The sequence below is a fragment of the Schistocerca americana genome, chromosome X, assembly GCF_021461395.2.
Source record: "Schistocerca americana isolate TAMUIC-IGC-003095 chromosome X, iqSchAmer2.1, whole genome shotgun sequence".
Classification (NCBI taxonomy): domain Eukaryota; kingdom Metazoa; phylum Arthropoda; class Insecta; order Orthoptera; family Acrididae; genus Schistocerca; species Schistocerca americana.
Genome location: NC_060130.1, coordinates 587,088,036 through 587,108,580, shown reverse-complemented (window position 1 = coordinate 587,108,580; position 20,545 = coordinate 587,088,036). Strand labels below are relative to the sequence as shown.

At 40.0% G+C, this 20,545-nt stretch overlaps 1 protein-coding gene across 1 annotated transcript in view; it reads left to right on the top strand.

Annotated features, from left to right (window-relative positions):
* LOC124554950 overlaps positions 1-20,545 on the top strand; it is a 645,803-nt gene that overhangs the window by 508,192 nt on the left and 117,066 nt on the right. Inside the window, exons 15-17 of the mRNA XM_047128648.1 lie at positions 6,275-6,622; positions 16,432-16,602; positions 16,688-16,843. Of these exons, the coding sequence (XP_046984604.1) occupies positions 6,275-6,622; positions 16,432-16,602; positions 16,688-16,843 (675 nt within the window). The remainder of the gene's footprint in view (positions 1-6,274; positions 6,623-16,431; positions 16,603-16,687; positions 16,844-20,545) is intronic.

Genomic DNA, 20,545 nt, shown 5'->3' with positions numbered 1-20,545 from the left:
TCCTGTTAAATGAGGTTGTAATTGCACCCACTGTTTGACGTGAGTCCCCTCTTGCTTACTTCACAATGTAGTGGTCATCTGCTGATGCAGTTGACCTTGGTTGGATATCTCCTGTTTCAGGCAGCAGTGCCTGTGGTTCTGAATGCTCCCTGTGGAAGTGAAACAATCCCCCCAAAGTTGTCCCTGGGCCGTCTTGTAATGAACACCACCACCACAGTGCACCATAACTGCACACTGATTGACACACACAGTCTTTTTCTTTTTCCTTCAACTACCTCTTGTTGTGGGCCAGTCACATTTGGTGCTATAGTCATGACTTCACATCCTGCTACATCCAGCTTTCTGTGCATGACTGGTAGACCTGTGACAACATTCCCCTGCACTTCTACTCATTTCCACTGAGTTGTTAATAATATGTTGCCTCACTTTGTCTGGCTTGCCCTTAAAGTTTTGCACAACACTGTCCATTTTCCTCTCAGGTGTAAAATTGAGTCTGATGTACAAGTTGTACTGCATTTGATTTCAGAACCATAAAATCCATCTTATGCACTTGTAAAGCACATGGTATCTGAAAATCCTCAACTGATAACACTGTCAAGAATGTAGAAAAAAGAAAATATCCACAGATTTGTCATGTATTTGGGTTTTGTAACTAGTGGCCACCTTGATTTTGTTTCAACCACAAATACTATAGTCTGTTCACAAGGAGATGAATGAATTCTGATCGGAGTGTGGAGAGCAAAAGAAGCAAGCTTTGCCCGACTGACTCCCAGGACAGTCTGCTGAGGGGCGAGGGAATGTGCAGGGGAACAAGCTGCACTTGCGCCATGCTGTGGTGGCACTACAGTTGTGCTCATATATCAGTTTAAGCTCCAAGAAATGTTGACGGTGCCATGTACTGTCCTCCATACCAGCTGTCAGTTGCTATGTATTGCAAATCTACTAAAGTAATAAGAGAGATGGGCGTAACAAAAACTTACAAGACTCATGAAACTGAAATTGAAATTGATAACTTCATGTCAAGTGATAGTGTTTGTTGCTACTAATTGCATATCTATTCTTTTACACAATTTGAAATTGAAGTGAGCCAGTCGTAAAGCTTACATTCCAGCAATAAAAATAATGACTGAAATTTTGAAAATTCATAAGCATATGTAACACCGAATTGTAAGTGCTCATAATTCACTTAGAATCAGACTCATTATATTCCTCATCTCTGCATAATTACTTGCAAATGAAGGCTGCCAGGGTAAATGAATGCAGCATGTGACATAATACTGGGACGCCAACCCTGAGAACCTTTCCACATAAGAGAAATGGTACCAGGAGATCTTACAATAAATATAATTGCTTTCACAGACATACGCAAAATGACAATTTTTAAAGTAATTCAGATAAAGTAGAATGCAGTTTCAAAGCACTGTTGAACTGAAAAATTTGATTTGAAATTTACCACCTTTTTGCCAGAAGTTTCTGGTGATTTTCCATGATTATCTTTACAAAAATTCTGAAGTCTTCTCACAGAGATGAACCCTCCACTTGTATATGGCACTCTTTATCTCACTGGCTGAGAGAGGGGTCAACAAACTCTTTGTTTTTCATCATCTGGTCCCAACATTCAGCAACATTATTAATTATTTTTCTAGCTGCACTTTGTAAAGTGCTACACCTTGCCCTTCTCTGGAGGAGAGGAAAGAATATATAGTAGTGCCCATGATGGGCCAAGAACTGCTTCATCACTCATGAAGAGATGTGTTAATTTGTGATACAACACAACACATGATAGCACAACAATCACTTCGCCATGGCTACATACATAAGTTTCTATATTAGATCACTATAGTTCAATTCTTTTATCTTGGCGGCTCGCGCATCCCCGCCCAGATGCAAGAGATTGCTGTGTTGCCAGTTGCAGCCGCCAAGAGAAGCAGCGCCATAGTATAGTATAGTTCGCAAACTTACATTTAGGGGGGAGCGCGCAGTTTATGAAGGAAAGCCACCACGGCCGCATTAACCCTTTCACTGCTACAGAGACGTGCTCCCTGCATTCCGTGCTGTGCGCGATTTTGTCATCATTGCACTGTTCGCCTGTGCAGACACATGGTGTTCTGACTGCTTTGGCACACTTATCATTCGATTTCACAAAAACTATTTGGCCCAAAAATTTGATTTTTACACATCTTGACTGATACCTTCCCCCCATAAATAACTTAATTTTGTTTTGATGTTCAATGCAGTTATTTTGTAGTATTAAATGTAGTAAACCATTGCACGAAATTTTGAAGTGTTTGCGGAGGTAAAAGTCCACAGTGTATACTTTCTGTATGGTCGATTTTAGTTGCCACTAGAAATTTCAAAAACTTACATTCAAACGAATAAAATTCATGAAGTAAGACACTTCAATATTGTTTTTAAATAAAGAAAATATTAAGCACAGAACAAGGTTTGAACTCAGAACCTTCTACTTAGCAGCCAAACACTTTAAGCATTACGCTAACGCAGCTTGTCATTCAACAGACTTCCTTGAGGACTTTAAAGAATCACGCAAAATACCAACAAACACTGTTGGTATGACTATGAATTACTCACGTTTCGTCTAAGTGCACCAGGAAGTAACCAATTACCACTGTTCTTTATTGTGAAAAAGCGGTTAGTGACAATGAATTTCCTTGCTATCGCCTGAATTAGGAGGCTTATTGCTTGTTTGGTTTAATTAATTAATAGAATATAAAGCAACTGGTATGAAGAACGCTTTTTCCAAGCATTCTTTTATAGAAAATCTGCTATCAAGACATTGCTTTTGTTCAGTTACTTTATTTGTGACTGAACGTTTCTAAAACTGAAGACACTTGCCTGTGCTCTGCACTGCAGTCGAACTCTGGCAACGTCGTTCTCTGTTCATTGGCTGACTGTGTTTTGTGACATCAGATGCACAGAACGAACCTAAACTCGGCCGCCGTTGTAAATGACGGGCACTTTAATGTTGGCAGTGGTTGGACATAAAACATTAGTGGGCCAAAGTTGAAATTCCTGCCAGTCCAGAAATAGGGAGCCTTTTTTCATCTCTTTGTGGGCAGACTGTACTGGCTGCTGTATCAGCTGTCAGCTGCTGTGTTTTGCATGTCTACAGAAGTAAAAACTGAGAATGGAGCATAACAAAGTCTTACAGAATTCATGAAATCCAAATTGATAGTTTCTTCATGTTGCGTAATGGTGCTTCTTGCTACTAGTTCCCTATCAGTTCTCAAGTAGGCAATTTGAAATTAAAAAGAGCAGCAGTAAAACTTACATTGTAGTAAAAAAAAAGAAGAAATTTTGATCATTTATTAGTATATATATAACACTGGTTCCCATCATAGCACTGAAGTTAAGCACTTTCGCGCTGGGTCACCGTCCGAGTCTGCAAAGTACTGTTCGCAAGCGATGTTCACTCAGCCCTTGTGAGGCCAGTTGAGAGGTGAGTTGATTGAGAAGTAGTGGCACTGGTTAAAAAACCTGTCAATGGCTGGGAGGGAGGTGTGCTAACCACATGCCTCTCCATATCCACTTCGGTGATATCTCAGGGCTGAGGATGACACGATGGCTGGTCAGTACCGTTGTGCCTTCAAGGCCTGTTTGGATGGCTTTTTTTCTTTTTTAACATATGTAACTCTGAAGTGTAAGTACACACACATAGCTTAGAATCAGTCTCATTATATTCCTCATACGTGCATAATTCACTATTATTGTCGCTACTGTCTGATTCAGCATATCAATAAATATTTCGTCCACTACTAGTTCAACAACATTGTTGTGCCTTCCAGTAATCATCTTCTAGTTGTTGGGTTTTTTTTCACAATGCCCTTGTCAGTCATCAGCAGTTACTACCAGAAGGGATTCATGGGCAGTCTTAAACAGATATTTATTGGAAATGCCCCACGAAATGTTGTACTCTCCAAACAACCTTTTCACTTTTGCCCAAGCCAGTTCCACGACACTTAAATCACAATTATAGGGTAGCAAGTGGATGATCATGTGGCCTTTCTCTTCAGTCATTTCATATGCCACATATTACTTTTAGCAGCTCTATATTCTTGAATTGAAGAGAACAGACGTTGCTTCACCATGCTTACATTGCAGGTGACACCCTTCTCGTGCAGCCATTGCAACATCATCACTTGGCTTCATAATTGTGTTTGTCTGGTGGTTTGTTATGGCATGGAGAATTGTCCATCACAGTGACAGCCTGTGTTGGAAGATATGGGAGAATCATATTTACAGTGCAGGCACAATTAATTGAGTAAAAATGATGATGACAGTCATTTCTATAAAGAGGTAATAAAAAAAAATTACAAGTGATGGGACTTGAACGCACTATCTTTCAACATACTAACAAAATGACTTGAACCACTGTACTGCAATGATTTTCTTTTCTTTCTGCACCCCCCCCCCTTACACACACACACACACACACACACACACACACACACACACTTTCTCTCTCTCTCTCTCTCTCTCTCTCTCTCTCTCTCTCTCTCTCTCTCTCTCTCTCTCTCTCGTCATTCATTTTGTTTCCAGAATGAGATTTTCACTCTGCAGCGGAGAGTGCGCTGATATGAAACTTCCTGGCAGATTAAAACTGTGTGCCCGACCGAGACTCGAACTCGGGACCTTTGCCTTTCGCGGGCAAGTGCTCTACCAACTGAGCTACCGAAGCACGACTCACGCCCGGTACTCACAGCTTTACTTCTGCCAGTACCTCGCCTCCTACCTTCCAAACTTTACAGAAGCTCTCCTGCGAACCTTGCAGAACTAGCACTCCTGAAAGAAAGGAGTGCTAGTTCTGCAAGGTTCGCAGGAGAGCTTCTGTAAAGTTTGGAAGGTAGGAGGCGAGGTACTGGCAGAAGTAAAGCTGTGAGTACCGGGCGTGAGTCGTGCTTCGGTAGCTCAGTTGGTAGAGCACTTGCCCGCGAAAGGCAAAGGTCCCGAGTTCGAGTCTCGGTCGGGCACACAGTTTTAATCTGCCAGGAAGTTTCATTCATTTTGTTGATTATATGCAAACAGGGGTCCATCAGGGTAAATTATCTCAGGATGTGATATAATACTGGGATCTGAACCTGCACAACCACCTCTGTGGTTTCAAAACTTGGATCCCACCCCTGGGGACCTCTCCTTCTAGGGAACGGTAAATAATTGCAAGGTGTGGGAAAATACCTGGGAAGCCAACCTAGACAATGCCACATGTGATTTTAAAAAGTTGTTTCCCCTAGAAAGCTTAACAGCACCAGGAGTCCATACAGTAAATGATACTGCTTTTATGCAAACAAATGAAATGATCACTTTAAAGAAATTCAGACAAAGGGGAGGCAGTTTCCAATCACTAGTGAACTGAAAAGTTTGAATTGAAATTTACCATTTTTTGCCATGAATGTCTGGTTATTTGCAGGATTATCTTTGCAAAAATTCTGAATTATTCTCACAGAGCTGAAGCTTGCTGCTTTCTGTATCATTATTTGATAATGGGGGAGCAACTCTTTATTTTAGCTCTCCTGTTTGCAACATTGAGCGACATCATTATTTCCTAGCATAACTTCATAAAGTAGTAACCATCACCTTTTTATGAGGAGTGGAAAGAGTATCTGGTACTGCCCGTGAATGTCAAGGAACCATTTCAATATTCATCAAGAGATGTATAAATTTGCGATGCTTCATGACATGACATGACATGACATGACATGATGTGACACAGCACAGCATGTTGCAACAAGCACTTTGCAGTGACTAGATACACAGGATTCTGTACTAGGTCACTGAGGTTGGCAGCAGCTATACACAAAACATGAGCAGGCCATAGTCGACCAACTTCTACAGACTTCTGCCGATTTATAAATAGAGAGATCTTGTTCATCACTTTGTATGAACAGTCTATACTTATGTTGACAAATGCACCTGTAAGACTACGTCACTGGCATAATAAAATTGCTACTGGTTTGCCTTGATTCCATATTTATTGTGATTGTATGTTCTACCTTGAATGTCATATCTGCTAAGTCCTGTGGCAGCTTCTGTGAGAGCATTTTTTTAGTCTCGGGTTTGAGATGTCATTTTGATTTGTAGTGGCAGGTGGAGCCGTGTAAATGTGGTCCTTTGATTCAGTTTCCAGTAAGTGCCATAACATCACCTACGTTTTGCTTTACCATTACCCTATTACTTCAGGTACTTATATATTTTATTAATTTTGTTTAAGAAGCTGAGTACTAAGTAATATGTACTATGAAACTGTTTTCTGTTTCAGGGGCGTAAAAGTGAATCTGGATCAGATAGCCTGAGTACAACACAGAGACCTATCAGCCGAATGTTTGGTAGCTCACTCTTAGTGAAGTCAGGGTCTTTCTCTGGAGTTGGTTCTAGATCAGCAGTTGGTTCAACAGAACGCAACACTGCAAGTGATCCATCTACCTTAGCGCATGCAGGAAATTCCACTAGTGCTAGTGGAACAGAGGATGACTCCCGGCTACAGCTGCCAGTTTTTAGGTTGGGTCCTCTGACACTGCCAGCTGACAGTGATATTGACCGCGGTAGTGCGCAGGGTACTGAGGAGCAGCTCAGTTCCTTTTCTGAGCAAGCATGGGATAATTATCAGGTTAATTTAATTTCTGTACTTCCTAGATTTGAACTAAAAAATTATAATTACAGTTTAACTGAAGAGAGAGCAGCATTTGTTCGGGGGCAAATAGCCTTTCCTGGAAGAGTGCTAAAACTTCTGCACAGGATGTCTGAGAAACAGTTTCTCATCTAGCAGTGCAGTGCAGCTTGGGGCAGTTTAGATGGATACCATTAGTGTGCATTTCTTCCGTTTGTTTAGTAGTTACCAATCACACATTCCAAAGCATTTAGTGGAAAATAATTACTCTCATCTCTGTCCACTGTGTTACCACTAATTTAAAAATGTGTGCTGTGAAAAGGACAGTATAATTTCATGAAACAGACTGTAGGCGACCCTTCTGATGTAGTGCGGCAGAAAGAGTAAGGACTTGTCTGCTCACTCTTCGGTTTGCACATTGATGCTGTCAATAATGTTTATCTACTTAAAAGTTTTCAACTTCACTATCCAGTTCTGTAAGAAACTGCCAACATTACACAAGATAAATAATGTTAAAAATACTTAAATTCATTAAATTTTCATTATCCCTCTATGGATATGCAGGTCTCTTATTAGGAATCATTGATGTAACAATAATTCATACATATTTATAGATAATGTGTGGAATGCATAGACTTCCACAACTTAGAAACATTATTACTGCATTAAAGGTTTTAGTATATACAAATGAATAGAGAAATAGTAAACATCTTGTGATACGTTTTTGAGTTCTGCTTTGCTGCTTGTAGAATGCTGAGAGGTAGCTTCCCCACCTCCTTCTCCACTTATTTACAGCAGATTGACCTGTTGTTTAACAGTTTTGTGTGTTACAGTTCGAAATTGTGATGATATACACTATGTGATCAAAAGTATCTGGACACCCCCAAAAATATACGTTTTTCATATTAGGTGCATTGTGCTGCCACCTACTGCCAGGTACTTCTTATTAGCGACCTCAGTAGTCATTAGACATTGTGAGAGAGCAGAATGGGGCACTCCTCAAAACTCGTGGACCTCGAATGTGGTCAGGTGATTGGGTGTCACTTGTGTCGTATGACTGTACATGAGATTTCCACACTCCTAAACATCCCTGGGTCACTGTTTCTGATGTGATAGGGAAGTGCAAATGTGAAGGGACATGTACAGCACAAAAGTGTACAAGCCGACCTCTTCTGTTGTCTGACAGAGACCGCCGACAGTTGAAGAGGCTTGTAATGTGCAATAGGCAGACATTTATCCAGACCATCACACAGGAATTCCAAACTGCATCAGGATCCACTGCAAGTACTATGACAGGCAGCAGGTGAGAAAACTTGCATTTCATGGTTGAGCGGGTGCTCAAAAGCCACGCGTCATGCCAGTAAATGTGAAACGACGCCTCACTTGGTGTAAGGATTGTAAACATTGAACGATCACACAGTGGAAAAATGTTGTGTGGAGCGACAAATCATGGTACACAATGTGGCGATCTGATTGCAGGGTGTGGGTATGACAAATGCCCGGTGTACATGATCTGCCAGTGTGTGTAGCGCCAACAGTAAAATTCAGAGGCAGTTGTGTTATGGTGTGGTCATGTTTTTCATGGAAGGGGCTTGCACCCCTTGATGTTTTACATGACACTATCACAGCACAGGCCTACATTGATGTTTTAAGCACCTTCTTGGTTCCAATTGTTGAAGAGCAGTTTGGGGATAACGACTGCATCTTTCAACACGATCGAGCACCTGTTCATAATGCACGGCCTGTGGCGGAGTGGTAACACAACAATAACATCTCTGCAATGGACTGGCCTGCACAGAGCCCTGACCTGAATGCTATGGAATGCCTCTGGGTGTTTTGGAATGCCGGCTCTGTGCCAGGCCTCACCGATCGACATCGATACCTCTCCTCAGTGCAGCACTCCGTGAAGAATGGGCTGCCATTCCCCAAGAAAGCTTCCAGCAACCGATTAAACATATGCCTGCAAGAGCAGAAGCTGTCATCAAGGCTAAGGTGGGCCAACACCATATTGAATTCCAGCATTATCAATGAAGGATGCCACGAACTTGTAAGTCATTTTTAGCCAGGTGTCCAGATGCTTTTGATCACATAGTGTAGGAAGAGTGCATATATATCATGTTATTAATCTGAGTGCTTATAGTGATTTGTACTGATGACATTTATTGAGTCAAGTATATTATGTTCTGCAGATTGAGGTAGAAATGTGAAGCCTATCTAGCATTTACACAAATGGAAATAAAGTCTAAAATTCTGTACTGAATGTTAGATGTTGACTGTTGACAGAATTAATGCAGCTTATCCGCTTAATACAAAATCCTGAGTATACTCAGGCGATTTATGAATAGTCCTATGAAAAAATAAAGCCTCTCTCATATCCATTTCAGCACTGATAGTCAATTGTTCAACCACAAGAGCACATCCAGTCCTACCTTTGTAGTGAGACTCATGTTTTAGTAGAGGTGTTTGCTGATAGGTACAATCTTTACTGTTTGAAGCTATGGATACTTGACAACAAAACACAAGCCTGTGTCCTGTATTTTTTTTTTACACTGCTTCCAGAAACAATAGCTATAACGATCTCGAGTTTTCTGATGAATGTAACATCTCAGGAAGTGAAAAAGAATGTGGCGATACTTCATTGGAGACTGAAATTGATGACAGTTTGTCAGTTGACTGACAGCTGCTCACCTGTGGTATGAGATAAATATATCCACTGGCCTCCACCCAGCTCCTCCAAGATGTCTGTTAACAGGAAACCATTGTTAAGTGATTGGTTCAACTTCATATCAACACAGAAACTAAAAATAATTTTGAGTTTCAGTATATTTTAGTCAAAGTCCAGAGCATTAGTTCCTTTGATTTTATTAATGGTGTTCTCCAAACATTTGTAACTTCCTGTTTTGAGCCTTATATATCTGTTTGTAATATCATTCGTTATAGGGCATCTTTCACAAATAAAATAAAAAAAATAAAATTTTTGGAACATAATTTGAAAAAAAATATTAATATCTTAAGGGGTTAAGCAAGCCTTTATCACTTCTATCCATAGATGCCAATATAGAATGAAGTGCCTCTGTGCCATTATAAAGACCTGGGATACTCTTGACATGCCTAATTACTTTTTGTTGCGTATTATGATCGATAACCATTTGGAGGAGCTGCCATATGTTGTTTCCTTAGGTCCAACAATCAAAATATGGGGGAAAAGCACACATTGGAACAGAAAAGTGGAAAAGAATAAGCTGAAATCAAATTGAAGAGAGACATGAAAAGTACATGACAGATACTGGTAGTAAATGTGAGGCTTTAGAGCTGAAATTAAAATTGTTGGTTAACTGGTTGACAAAGGATTTTTTGGTGTATTTGTGGGTACTGATCTTAGGTAAAGTACTTACAATGTTCAATCACATACAGTTTTGACCCAAACTAAAAATTTCTGTGAGATATGCAAAATCTTGCCATTTATCATTATAACAACAGCCATATTGTTTTTTGAAGGTTTGCTGCGAAAACTGGTAAAAACAATATTTTGTTGTATAGTCCATAATGCAACTACCTACATACTTCAGTAATGTAGCATCGAGGCCTGTATGTTCACATTATATATCATTTGTCATGCAAACTTCAGTGCTGGATAATAATTCTTCTGGTGTCTGCTTTCTCCTGACCATTTCTGCTTTGTCATATATGGCAAACTTGCAGCAAAACCAACAATGGACAACTACAGACTTTAAATGTGTTCTGCATGCTTTGGTGTAAGGGCAGCAATTAGGACAAGTCATGTTCATGTTGTGAGGAAGCTCTATGCATGTGTTCTGAGCATAGACTCAAGTTAAAAGTGATGACTATTTCTCTTGTTAACATAACATATGAGAACACAACTTCAAAATCAAAAAGGAAATCTGTTTTTTAGAAATTAAATCTTCATTGCATCCCTTGCCTCAGGCTTTGAAATTCCTGTACCTCTGCCACTTGATGGTCTTGATGATGTGCTTCCACTATTAGGAAATGGGGTATATGACACTTGTATCAAGATTATGAAGACAAGGTCTCCACAAACCTTAATTGTTTTCACAATCTGAACTGAATGATTTGACCACATACCTGTCACTTCTACAAGATGCTGCACAGCTGTGAGCTTCTAGAATGCAAGAAAAGAACTTGTTAGCCCCCTGGATCATCTTTCTATTTTTTCCAGAGATAGAGAAAAAGATGTCCTTTCATTCTTTTGTCATGTTGATGACCTTAACAATCCGTTATTCCAGGTTTGATGCAAAAGTTTTGAATTCAGCACAAAGCAAGAGATTGGTGACCTTTCATTAATTCTTCGAGAAGCAGGTCAAAGTGGGCCTCCTACACTACAAAAACAAATGTGCTTCAATGTCTTTGGGATATTTAATACATTTAAAAGAGAAATTTGATTCTTTAGTCTTTATTGTGGACAAGCTTGATTACAAATCATACAAGTAGTCCATTTGTGAGGATTTAAAAGAATTCTCTCTGATCCCCAATAAATTGGCTATACCATGTATCCCTGCGTCCTATGCAAATGGGACCATCTGCGAAAAAGACAAGCACTGGTGTGACAAAATCTGGCCAGTTAATACAGAAGTTGGAGGGAGAAACATACTGTTCAATTCTTTGGAGGACCCAAAAGAACTTCCCCTTTCAGTTTGCATAAAATTTGGTATTGTTAAACAATTTACTACAAAAAGATGGTAACACTTTCAAGTATATGGCAAATAAGCCATCAGAAGACAGGATGAAACAAGAAATTTTTTGTCAGCTCTGACAACATTTGAAGATAAAATGAATGAAATTCAATGATCATCTTGGGTGTCCTTTAAACAAAGTGTCAACAAGTTGTTCGGCAACTGTAGAGACTGCATTTATGACAATATAGTAAGAAAATGATGGATACCTTCAAAGAGTGGATGCCTCTATGAGCCTGAACTCCATGCTGCGCTTTCTAACTCCAATATCAGCTATTTTCTGGAAAATGTAGGTGCTGTGAGTGAGAGACAGGGAGAAATGTTCAATCAAGAAATTATAGAAATGGAACAGAGGTACCAGGGTCAATGGGATGTCAGCATGATAGCTGGGTACTGATGGATGCAGCATGGGGAATGCCCTCAGGCAGTGCAAAGAAGAAAACAGTGGACATTTGAGGAGGAAAAAGAAGAGACATTAAGGTTTATGCAATTGTATTAGTGTTGAAGAACATGATACATCATTACAATGTTAGCAGTAGACGTACTTTATATTGCCATGTTTACAAAATTGTTAAGGCTTTCGTGGCCACTTGTTGACAAACTGCCTATTGGCTTCTGTCTCGGGTTCGTCGGCCGATGTTCATCTAATGATTTTTCTGACGTTTCGCCAGCACGAGTGGCTGGCATTGTCAAAGCTTCACCCTCCATTGCCGGTGGTGAACTGGAGCCGAGCTCGCGGGCGCAGACTATATGTACCTGGCGCGCCAACGTCCGAGGGCTTCTCCGCGGTCATTTCCGGTGCGGTTCTCCTCTTGCTACCTGCGACGGTCGTTCACTGCAGTACGGGAAGCCAGGATCCATTGACCTTAAGGCTTTCATCTTTCTTGTTCAATCTGTTCGCGTGTATTTGTATTTCTACAGCTTCTCTGAACAAGCGCGTGTGATAGTGCTTCTCTACAGCCAGAACTTCCGTGTCGGCGAATTTTATTACGTGGTCGGTCTCATTCAGTGCATGCTCTGCCACGGCTGATTTCTCCACCTGCCCCAACCTGCAATGTCGCTTATGCTCTTTGATCCTGGTGTTGATGGATCGTCCAGTCATTCCGACATAAACTTTTCCGCATGTGCATGGTATACGGTATATTCCCGACATTGCAAGTGGGTCTCTTTTCTCCTTCGCCGATCTAAGACACTCTTTGATCTTCCTTGTCGGTTTGAAAATCGTCTTTATGCCATGTTTGCGCAATATACGGCCGATTCTGTCCGTCACTCTGGGAATGTATGGCAGAAAGGCCGTACCCGACATTTCTTTTCCTGGTTCCTTACTTCGCCGAGTGTTTAGCTCTGTTACACTTCTAATATAATTTTTGGAGTACCAATTGCTCCTCAGGATAGTTTCCAGGTGTTGCATTTCTCTTTTGAGTTGTTGCGACTCACATATTCGTCCTGCTCTCATTACAAGCGTACTAATCATGCCTCTTTTCTGGCTCGGGTGGTGGTTTGACAGTTTGTGCAGGTATTGGTCCGTGTGTGTCGGTTTTCGATAGACGCTGTGTCCCAGGTTTTCGCCGTCCCTTGTGACCAGCACATCTAGAAATGGCAGTTTCTTGTCCTTTTCTACTTCCATAGTAAATGTTATGTTGGCATGGAGGCTGTTCAAGTGTCTTAGGAAGTCACCGAGCTGTTCTTCACCATGGCTCCACACCACGAAAGTATCATCGACGTACCTGTACCACACCTTAGGTTTGCAAGTCGCCGAGTCCAGTGCCTGTGCTTCGAGTTGTTCCATGAAGAAGTTGGCCACCACTGGACTGAGAGGACTACCCATGGCGATACCTTCCAGCTGTTCGTAGATGTCTCCATTCCGCGTGAAATAGCTCGTGGTGAGACATGCATGGAAGAGCTTTCTGATGCCCTGCAGGAAAATGGAACCGATGTGCTCCAGAGCGTCACTGAGTGGCACTTTTGTAAATAACGAAACAACATCAAAGCTGACCAAGATGTCGTTTGGTGCAAGTTTCAATTTCTTCAGCTTCTCAATGAAATGTCCTGAGTCCTTAATGTATGTGTCGGTCTTCCCCATGTGTGGCTGGAGCAGAGAGGCCAAGTGTTTTGCCAGTTTATATGTCAGTGATCCAGGAGCGCTAACGATCAGTCTCAGTGGGACGTTGTTCTTATGGATCTTGGGTAATCCATACAGCCGAGGTGGTAGGGCTTCTGTGTTGCCCAGGTTTCTCTGTATGTCCGCCGGCAGAGAAGACGCCTTGATTAATCGATTCGTATTCAGTGTGATACGCTGCTTCGGATCTGCGCTTAGTTTTTGGTACGTCGTCGGATCTAATAGGTCTCGGATCTTTTGCTCATAATCTTCGGTCTTCATTACGACGGTCACATTCCCCTTATCGGCAGGCAGTACCAATATACTCTTGTCGGCGTTCAGATTCTTAATGGCTTGTACCTCTTCTTTCTTCAGGTTGCAAGCTGGTGGTTTTGCTCGGCGCAGTATCCTGGCTGTTTCCGTATGTATTTCCTCTGCCCTTTCACAAGGAAGGGTCCGAATGGCTGCTTCGGTGTTGGCAATGATATCCACCATAGGTATAGTTCTCGGGATGATAGCGAAATTCCCTCCTTTTTGAAGAACAGACACTTCCTCTTCGGTCAATTGTCATTCAGTGAGGTTGACCACTGTGTGTGACATGTCGGGAATGCATCACTCACAGGAGCATGCAGAACGAACTCGAGCGCTGCACCGAGCGACAGAAGAAAAAGTTTGAAAGGTGCAGGAAGCAGACCGACAAGGCGATTCCCGACATGTCACACGCAAACAGATTGAACAAGAAAGAGGAAAGCCTTAAGGTCAACGGATCCTGGCTTCCCGTACTGCAGCGAACGACCGTCGCAGGTAGCAAGAGGAGAACCGCACCGGAAATGACCGCGGAGAAGCCCTCGGACGTTGGCGCGCCAGGTACATATAGTCTGCGCCCGCGAGCTCGGCTCCAGTTCACCACCGGCAATGGAGGGTGAAGCTTTGACAATGCCAGCCACTCGTGCTGGTGAAACGTCAGAAAAATCATTAGATGAACGTCGACCGAAGAACCCGAGACAGAAGCCAATAGGCAGTTTGTCATTACCATGTTTGTTGGAAATGTATGTGTTCTGTAAGAATTTTCTGGATTTTCCTCATTACATTATTTAAACAGATTGTCTTCATAAGACAGACAGAAAACTTTAGCATTTCTGAACTTACCATATCAAAAAACATTAGGCTGTCCTACAGTGATTACAATTTTGTCTTGAAGTATAAATTGGTAGTCCTGTGTCATTAATCGTGTTTGAGGAACTGTTTAAAATAAGAACAAAAGAACAAGAACTGTGCAGTAAACAATATAAACAACTGTAAGTATAGCTAGAGTCAAATGAAAAAAGATGTAGAAACATGAAAAGTCCACAGTTGGATAAAAATGATCATAATGTGTAAGATACGATAATATGGCCTCCAGAAGAATGGGCTTCAGCATCTTGAAAAGTGATTTTCATTTGAAGCTGGTACAAATAAATTTAATAGGGGAAATAAAGTAACAGACAGGAAAAAAGTGATGGCTCATGGAATCCAAATATGAAAGATCCATTGATTTAGAGCAGACTCGAATCTAATATTTTTGGAACTCTTGAAGTTGAATGCATTTTTTATGGAAGCATGAATAATTTGTTTAGTGGTTAGAATTTTGAAGGTTAAATAATTGTTGATCCGATGAAAAATAAACTATTGGCTATGTAACCAGATGGGTGCTGGAAGAGATGCTTAGAAGTGAATATACCATATGTGTGATCTCAATAAATATGACTGGTTGATAGTGGTGATATGGAGGTGTCTGGTGCTGCTTTCAAAAGCCAGTAAAGTAATAAGTCATGCTGGATATAAAATAGAAGTTTGAAGGCAAGTGGTTCTAGGTAATTGTTAGTGACAAAAGAAAGTTTTGCTAAAAGGACTTGAAGTACTTAAAATGGGATGCTCCCAGTAATACAATATAGGTATTAGATTTGGGAGCTGGTAGAAAGTAGGCACAACAGATTTTACAGTAAAAGGAAAATATTAGTTTAATTAGTACATCATAATTGTTGGAAGCATTTGTGGATGTGTGGGACTTGGCCTCGTATGGTGACAGCATTATTTATTTTTTTTTTTATATAAACAATGATTATTTATAGGGTATGAAACAATTTAAACATGTGCTTACCATGTTAAGAAAACAATGTGATAAGAGTTTTTGACAACTGCAGTGGGCACAGTAATGAGTGGATTGTTTTGGATTTATGTATTTAATAATTTTATTTCATGGGAATTATTTTTAAGTCTTTGGGAGAGGTATTACAGAGCAAAGAAAACAAATAGTGAATGGGAAGAACTTTGTGAGGTTTTAAGTATGAGTTTGTAATAGTATGGTGGATACTGTACATTTACAGCCAGTGTAGCCCTTCAGTACTGATTTCAGTATTCAGCTTAATTACCTCTGTGTTTATGACAGTGACTATTTTGTTTAAGAAATAAATTCTGTTCTGTGAATGTGCTTAGGCAACATTAATTGCTAGGAAAACATATTTTATTTAAGTTTATAGATTTTTGTCGGGTTCACAAAGTAGCTTAAGACCTTAGCTTTTAGTAAGTAACAGCAACCTCACACAGCTGTCAGTTCTCATAGCATGTCAAAGTTGTTGGAGCTGAGGACTGATAAGATATGATGATGTAAATACTTTAGGATTAAAGGGGACCACTCACCAAAGAACAGAAGTATTGTTGGGTTGTTCATAGGCACAAAAAAAAACCTAGGTTAACTCAATGTGTCAGCTTTTCAGTGAGTGGCCTCCTTCAGTCCTAAAGTATTTACATTCTACAAGAACTTTCTTAAAATATGTTATGATGGTCATATGTGACACATTTTTTATTTAATGTAAAGGTAAACTTCATTGTCTGATAACAGACTTCATTATTTCAAAATGCCTCTTACAGTTGACAGGGGCAAAGAATTTTACTTGCTGTTTCTTCTTTAGTTTAATTTGTTGAATAATTTTTGAAGTAGGTTGATAATTTTATTGCAGGAAAAGTATTTGAGTGAGCCGTATAGTGAAGAACCTGCTGACCCAGAAACAGCACGACGTTTGTTAGAATTTGGAGATGATTATCGCAATTTCTTAGACAGTCAGTCAGACTGCAGCTTGAGCAGAAGTGCCAGTAATGGTACTTCATCTCTGAGACATCGTAGGCCTCCTGTAAGTTCCTCAAATGTGTCCAGAGAAAAGTAATTAAGTGGGTGCTGGACAATGCAGTTACGTAGTAATCATTTGTTTGTTACAGGGACCCGCTGGTGACAGCTCTGTGTTTGACAGTGATTCAGACTTGGAGGACTTCAATCATGCTATTTACCTTTCTCAGGCTCAGTTAGAATACGTTGAAATGGTTATCGGTGAACATATGAGCAAGCATGCAGATTTGGTTCTTGCCCCTAGTTTGGTAAATATTCAATTTTTTTATTCAATTTCATTGTTCTGTAATAATTTTTTTATGTCTGTTTCCTGAAGGCAGAGTACAAGGGGATGCGCTGTGATGCTAAAAGCAGCCATAATGTCTGTGTCATGTGATTATTATGCACATGTATGTACCAATTATGCCTCACTGTAAGACCAGTGTAAAAATCATTTGCTGTTGACAAACAGTTGGTCAAAAGTATGCATTGCTGGTGACAACATTTCACTAAATAAACAAAAGTAAATGTAATTATACAGAGGTCAATGCAAGGAATAAAATTTTTTTATAATAAGTAGATACTGCTTATCAAAATGGTTCAAATGGCTCTGAGAACTATGGGACTCAACATCTTAGGTCATAAGTCCCCTAGAACTTAGAACTACTTAAACCTAACTAACCTAAGGACACCACACACACCCATGCCCGAGGCAGGATTCGAACCTGCGACCGCAGCAGTCCCGCGGTTCCGGACTGCAGCGCCAGAACCGCTAGACCACCGCGGCCGGCGACTGCTTATCATTAAAGTAATTAGTGTTTACCAGTTCAGCAAAGAAGATAGATAAAATCAACACAAATGTAACAGATAATGTTGTACAGGTTCACAACATACATTTAAATGTAGGTGAATAATACTAGTAAAATTCTTCTTTTATTTAAGACCTTCATTCATGCCAATACATGCTGACCAAGATCGTCATCCAAATTTGATATGTTATTGACCAGCTATACTCATGACTTACCTGTTACATTATTTTCAATATCTTTGTATATTAACTTCACTTTTTGTAGCATATGTCTTAAGATGTAAATGATTACAGCTATGTGGGAAACAAGGAACATTTTTCTTTGAGCTGATCCAGGAATTTTTTATCAGCCCTTTTTCTAAATTTCTTTCTTGTGCCAACTCCTCAAAAAGAAAGACACAAAACATATGTTTATGATAGCTTGTTGAAAATATAGAAATTTATGCACTGTAAATCTGGATTAACTATGTGATACTTTGAAAGGTGCTGACAGTGAGAATACCACCAACTTTAAAATTTTATACTAAATGTGTTTGATCATCTAGCAAGAGTTAGTTACATAAATTTCTTGTTTCAGAGATGTTAATTACCATTGCTAGTATTCCAGTCCATAAATACTGAATTTTTTCTCCTTGACATTGCCCACTTCCTTCTCCTCAACAACCAGTTTCCTTCCCAGGTTGTTTTATTTAAAGTACTTTATGAAGATATTTAACATTCCCAAACACTATCTACCTCAAACAATACAGATTAGAATGCAACTGACTATTACGTGGAATGCTCACTTGAATTAATTCCCAGGTTAAAATGTACTGTACCAGATGGGTCATGTGGGATGTGTGTAGAATGGAAGTCATAAAATGCAAGAAAATGTCTGGTTATTATAGCAATTAAGAGTTACAAAAGATCCTCCAGGAAGAACATTCCATATGCCAGTCCCATGGGTGCCCAGAAGTTGAATTATGTTAAAAAAACAACAGTGGTGCTTCAGGGTGACTGTGAAATAATAGAGAGAGACTGAGCCATGGACATACAGCATAAAGTGGTCTGCCCCATAAGATGAATGATACTCATAAGAGGACATTTAAGAACACTTTGACATCTGCCATGTAGGAGATCTAGAACACGGAAGAACAATATTCAGAATTGTCTCCCTGTAGGTGGACACAGGAATCAGTCACATGGCCCCCTCCCATGTTTCTGCATTGGTTAGTCAAAGTGTGCTGGATTATGCAGTGTGTCGGTACAACTCTTTGCTGCCTTCGGGCTTTGATCTGTCAGTTCAGTGCAAACATTAGTAGCACGTGTAGCTGGCTGGAAAGACTGGGTACCGAATATAAAATTTTAGTGATTTAGGAAGACAATAATAATCATCAATTTCTTGCAATTCACGGTGAGACTGACATTTGATATTGTACATACGGTTACTGGACTGAACAGTTTTTCCCCTTCCGTATAGGCCCATCGTAGGTGGGTAAAGGAATCCTAGGAGGGACTTACAGACTGAGGGGTAACAGTCTTTACTTGATGTTTCAGTAATCACAAGTGTAAAATGATTTTATGGTCTGTATAACAGACAAGTTTGTCAGTACAGTGTTCCAGGTCTGGCACTTGTTGATAAGGCAGGCCTGCAGGCATGAGTTTTTAAGGGAGACAATTTATGAAACACCTGGACAACTAATATGAGATGATGTCTGAAGGAAAATATTAGAATTTAATATGATATTTGGATACTGAGGACCAGTTGCAACAAGCAGTGTTGTAATTAAATGATTTAGTTAAATTTAATCAAGAGGCTAAGTTGTGAACACAGAACAGAATCTAGATATAAGTTTCAGTGCTATCAGTATGAACAAATAAAATATGGTTGAAACTGGAGTTAAATTAAAGATTAATTATGTAATACTAAATCTATAATAAAAATAGAAATTCAGAGTCAGAATCAATTGTCTACCTTATTAACATTCCAGTTCCCATAATATAAACATTAACTAACCTAATCCATAAAAAAATGTAAAAAGAGATCAAAAATTTGACTATTACCTCATAGCATTTCCAGAAAACAACCAAAACCCATAGTAGTAAATTCTTAAAAAAAGCATTACAATAAATAAAATAAAAATGAGTGTGACACAAAAGAGTAAAGTTATTGTGGGAAGATATCACTATAGGTCTAAACAAATGGTGTTAGAATTAGGACATGGCAAGGAACTGCCAAATGTCATGTCAACAAAGACCACATGGGGAGAAGAGGCAGTAATCTATGATAGGCTACAAATTCATAATGGCTGCTTGGGAAGATTAGGAGGAGGGGGTGGTACTCATTCCGGCAGCTGTGTGTCTGTGGGAGGAGTGAGGCAAGGGGTTAAGGTTGGGGGAGGGAGGGGGGGGGATTAAAGTAGCTCCGGAGGAGAGGAACTCGCATCCTGGCACGAGCAATCATGTACTCACTACCTAAATTGCCTTGAAAACAAGGTACATTCAGATGTGGGTGCAGGAAAGCTGATTCTGATGTGATTTATTATTTTAAGACGTGAAGGAGTTGCCTGTTGAAAAGTTGCAATGAACATAAAAGTCAAAAATATACACACTATTTTAAATATTTATGAGTGATGCCTTGAAAGAAGAATGGAAATACATTGACAGAAAAAATCACAACACTAAAAAATAATTAATGCAGAGTAATGAAATTTTGGTAATACATTTGTCCAGTAAAATATTTAACTGATCAACATAGTGAGATCACAGGTTAATGTACATGTGAGATAAGCCATTGCAAATGTTATCTGCAGGTACAGTAATAACTGGTGTAACCGCCAGAATGTTGAGTGCATGCATGCAAACATGCATGCTTTTTGTTGTCCAGTTGCCAGATGTCCGTTAGTGAGATGGAGTTTCATGCGTGTTGCACTTGTTCAGTCAGTCAGTGTAGGGGTGGTTAATGCTGTTTGTGGATGATGCTGGAGTTATAATATGATGATGTCCCATGTGTGCTCAGTTGGAGACAGATCTTGTGATTGAGCAGCCAAGGCAACCTGTTGACACTCGGTAGAGCATGTTGGATTACAACAGTGGTATGTGGGTGAGCATTATCCTGTTGGAAAACACTCTCTGGAATTCTATTCATAAACAACAGCAGAACAGGCCAAATCACTAGAATGAT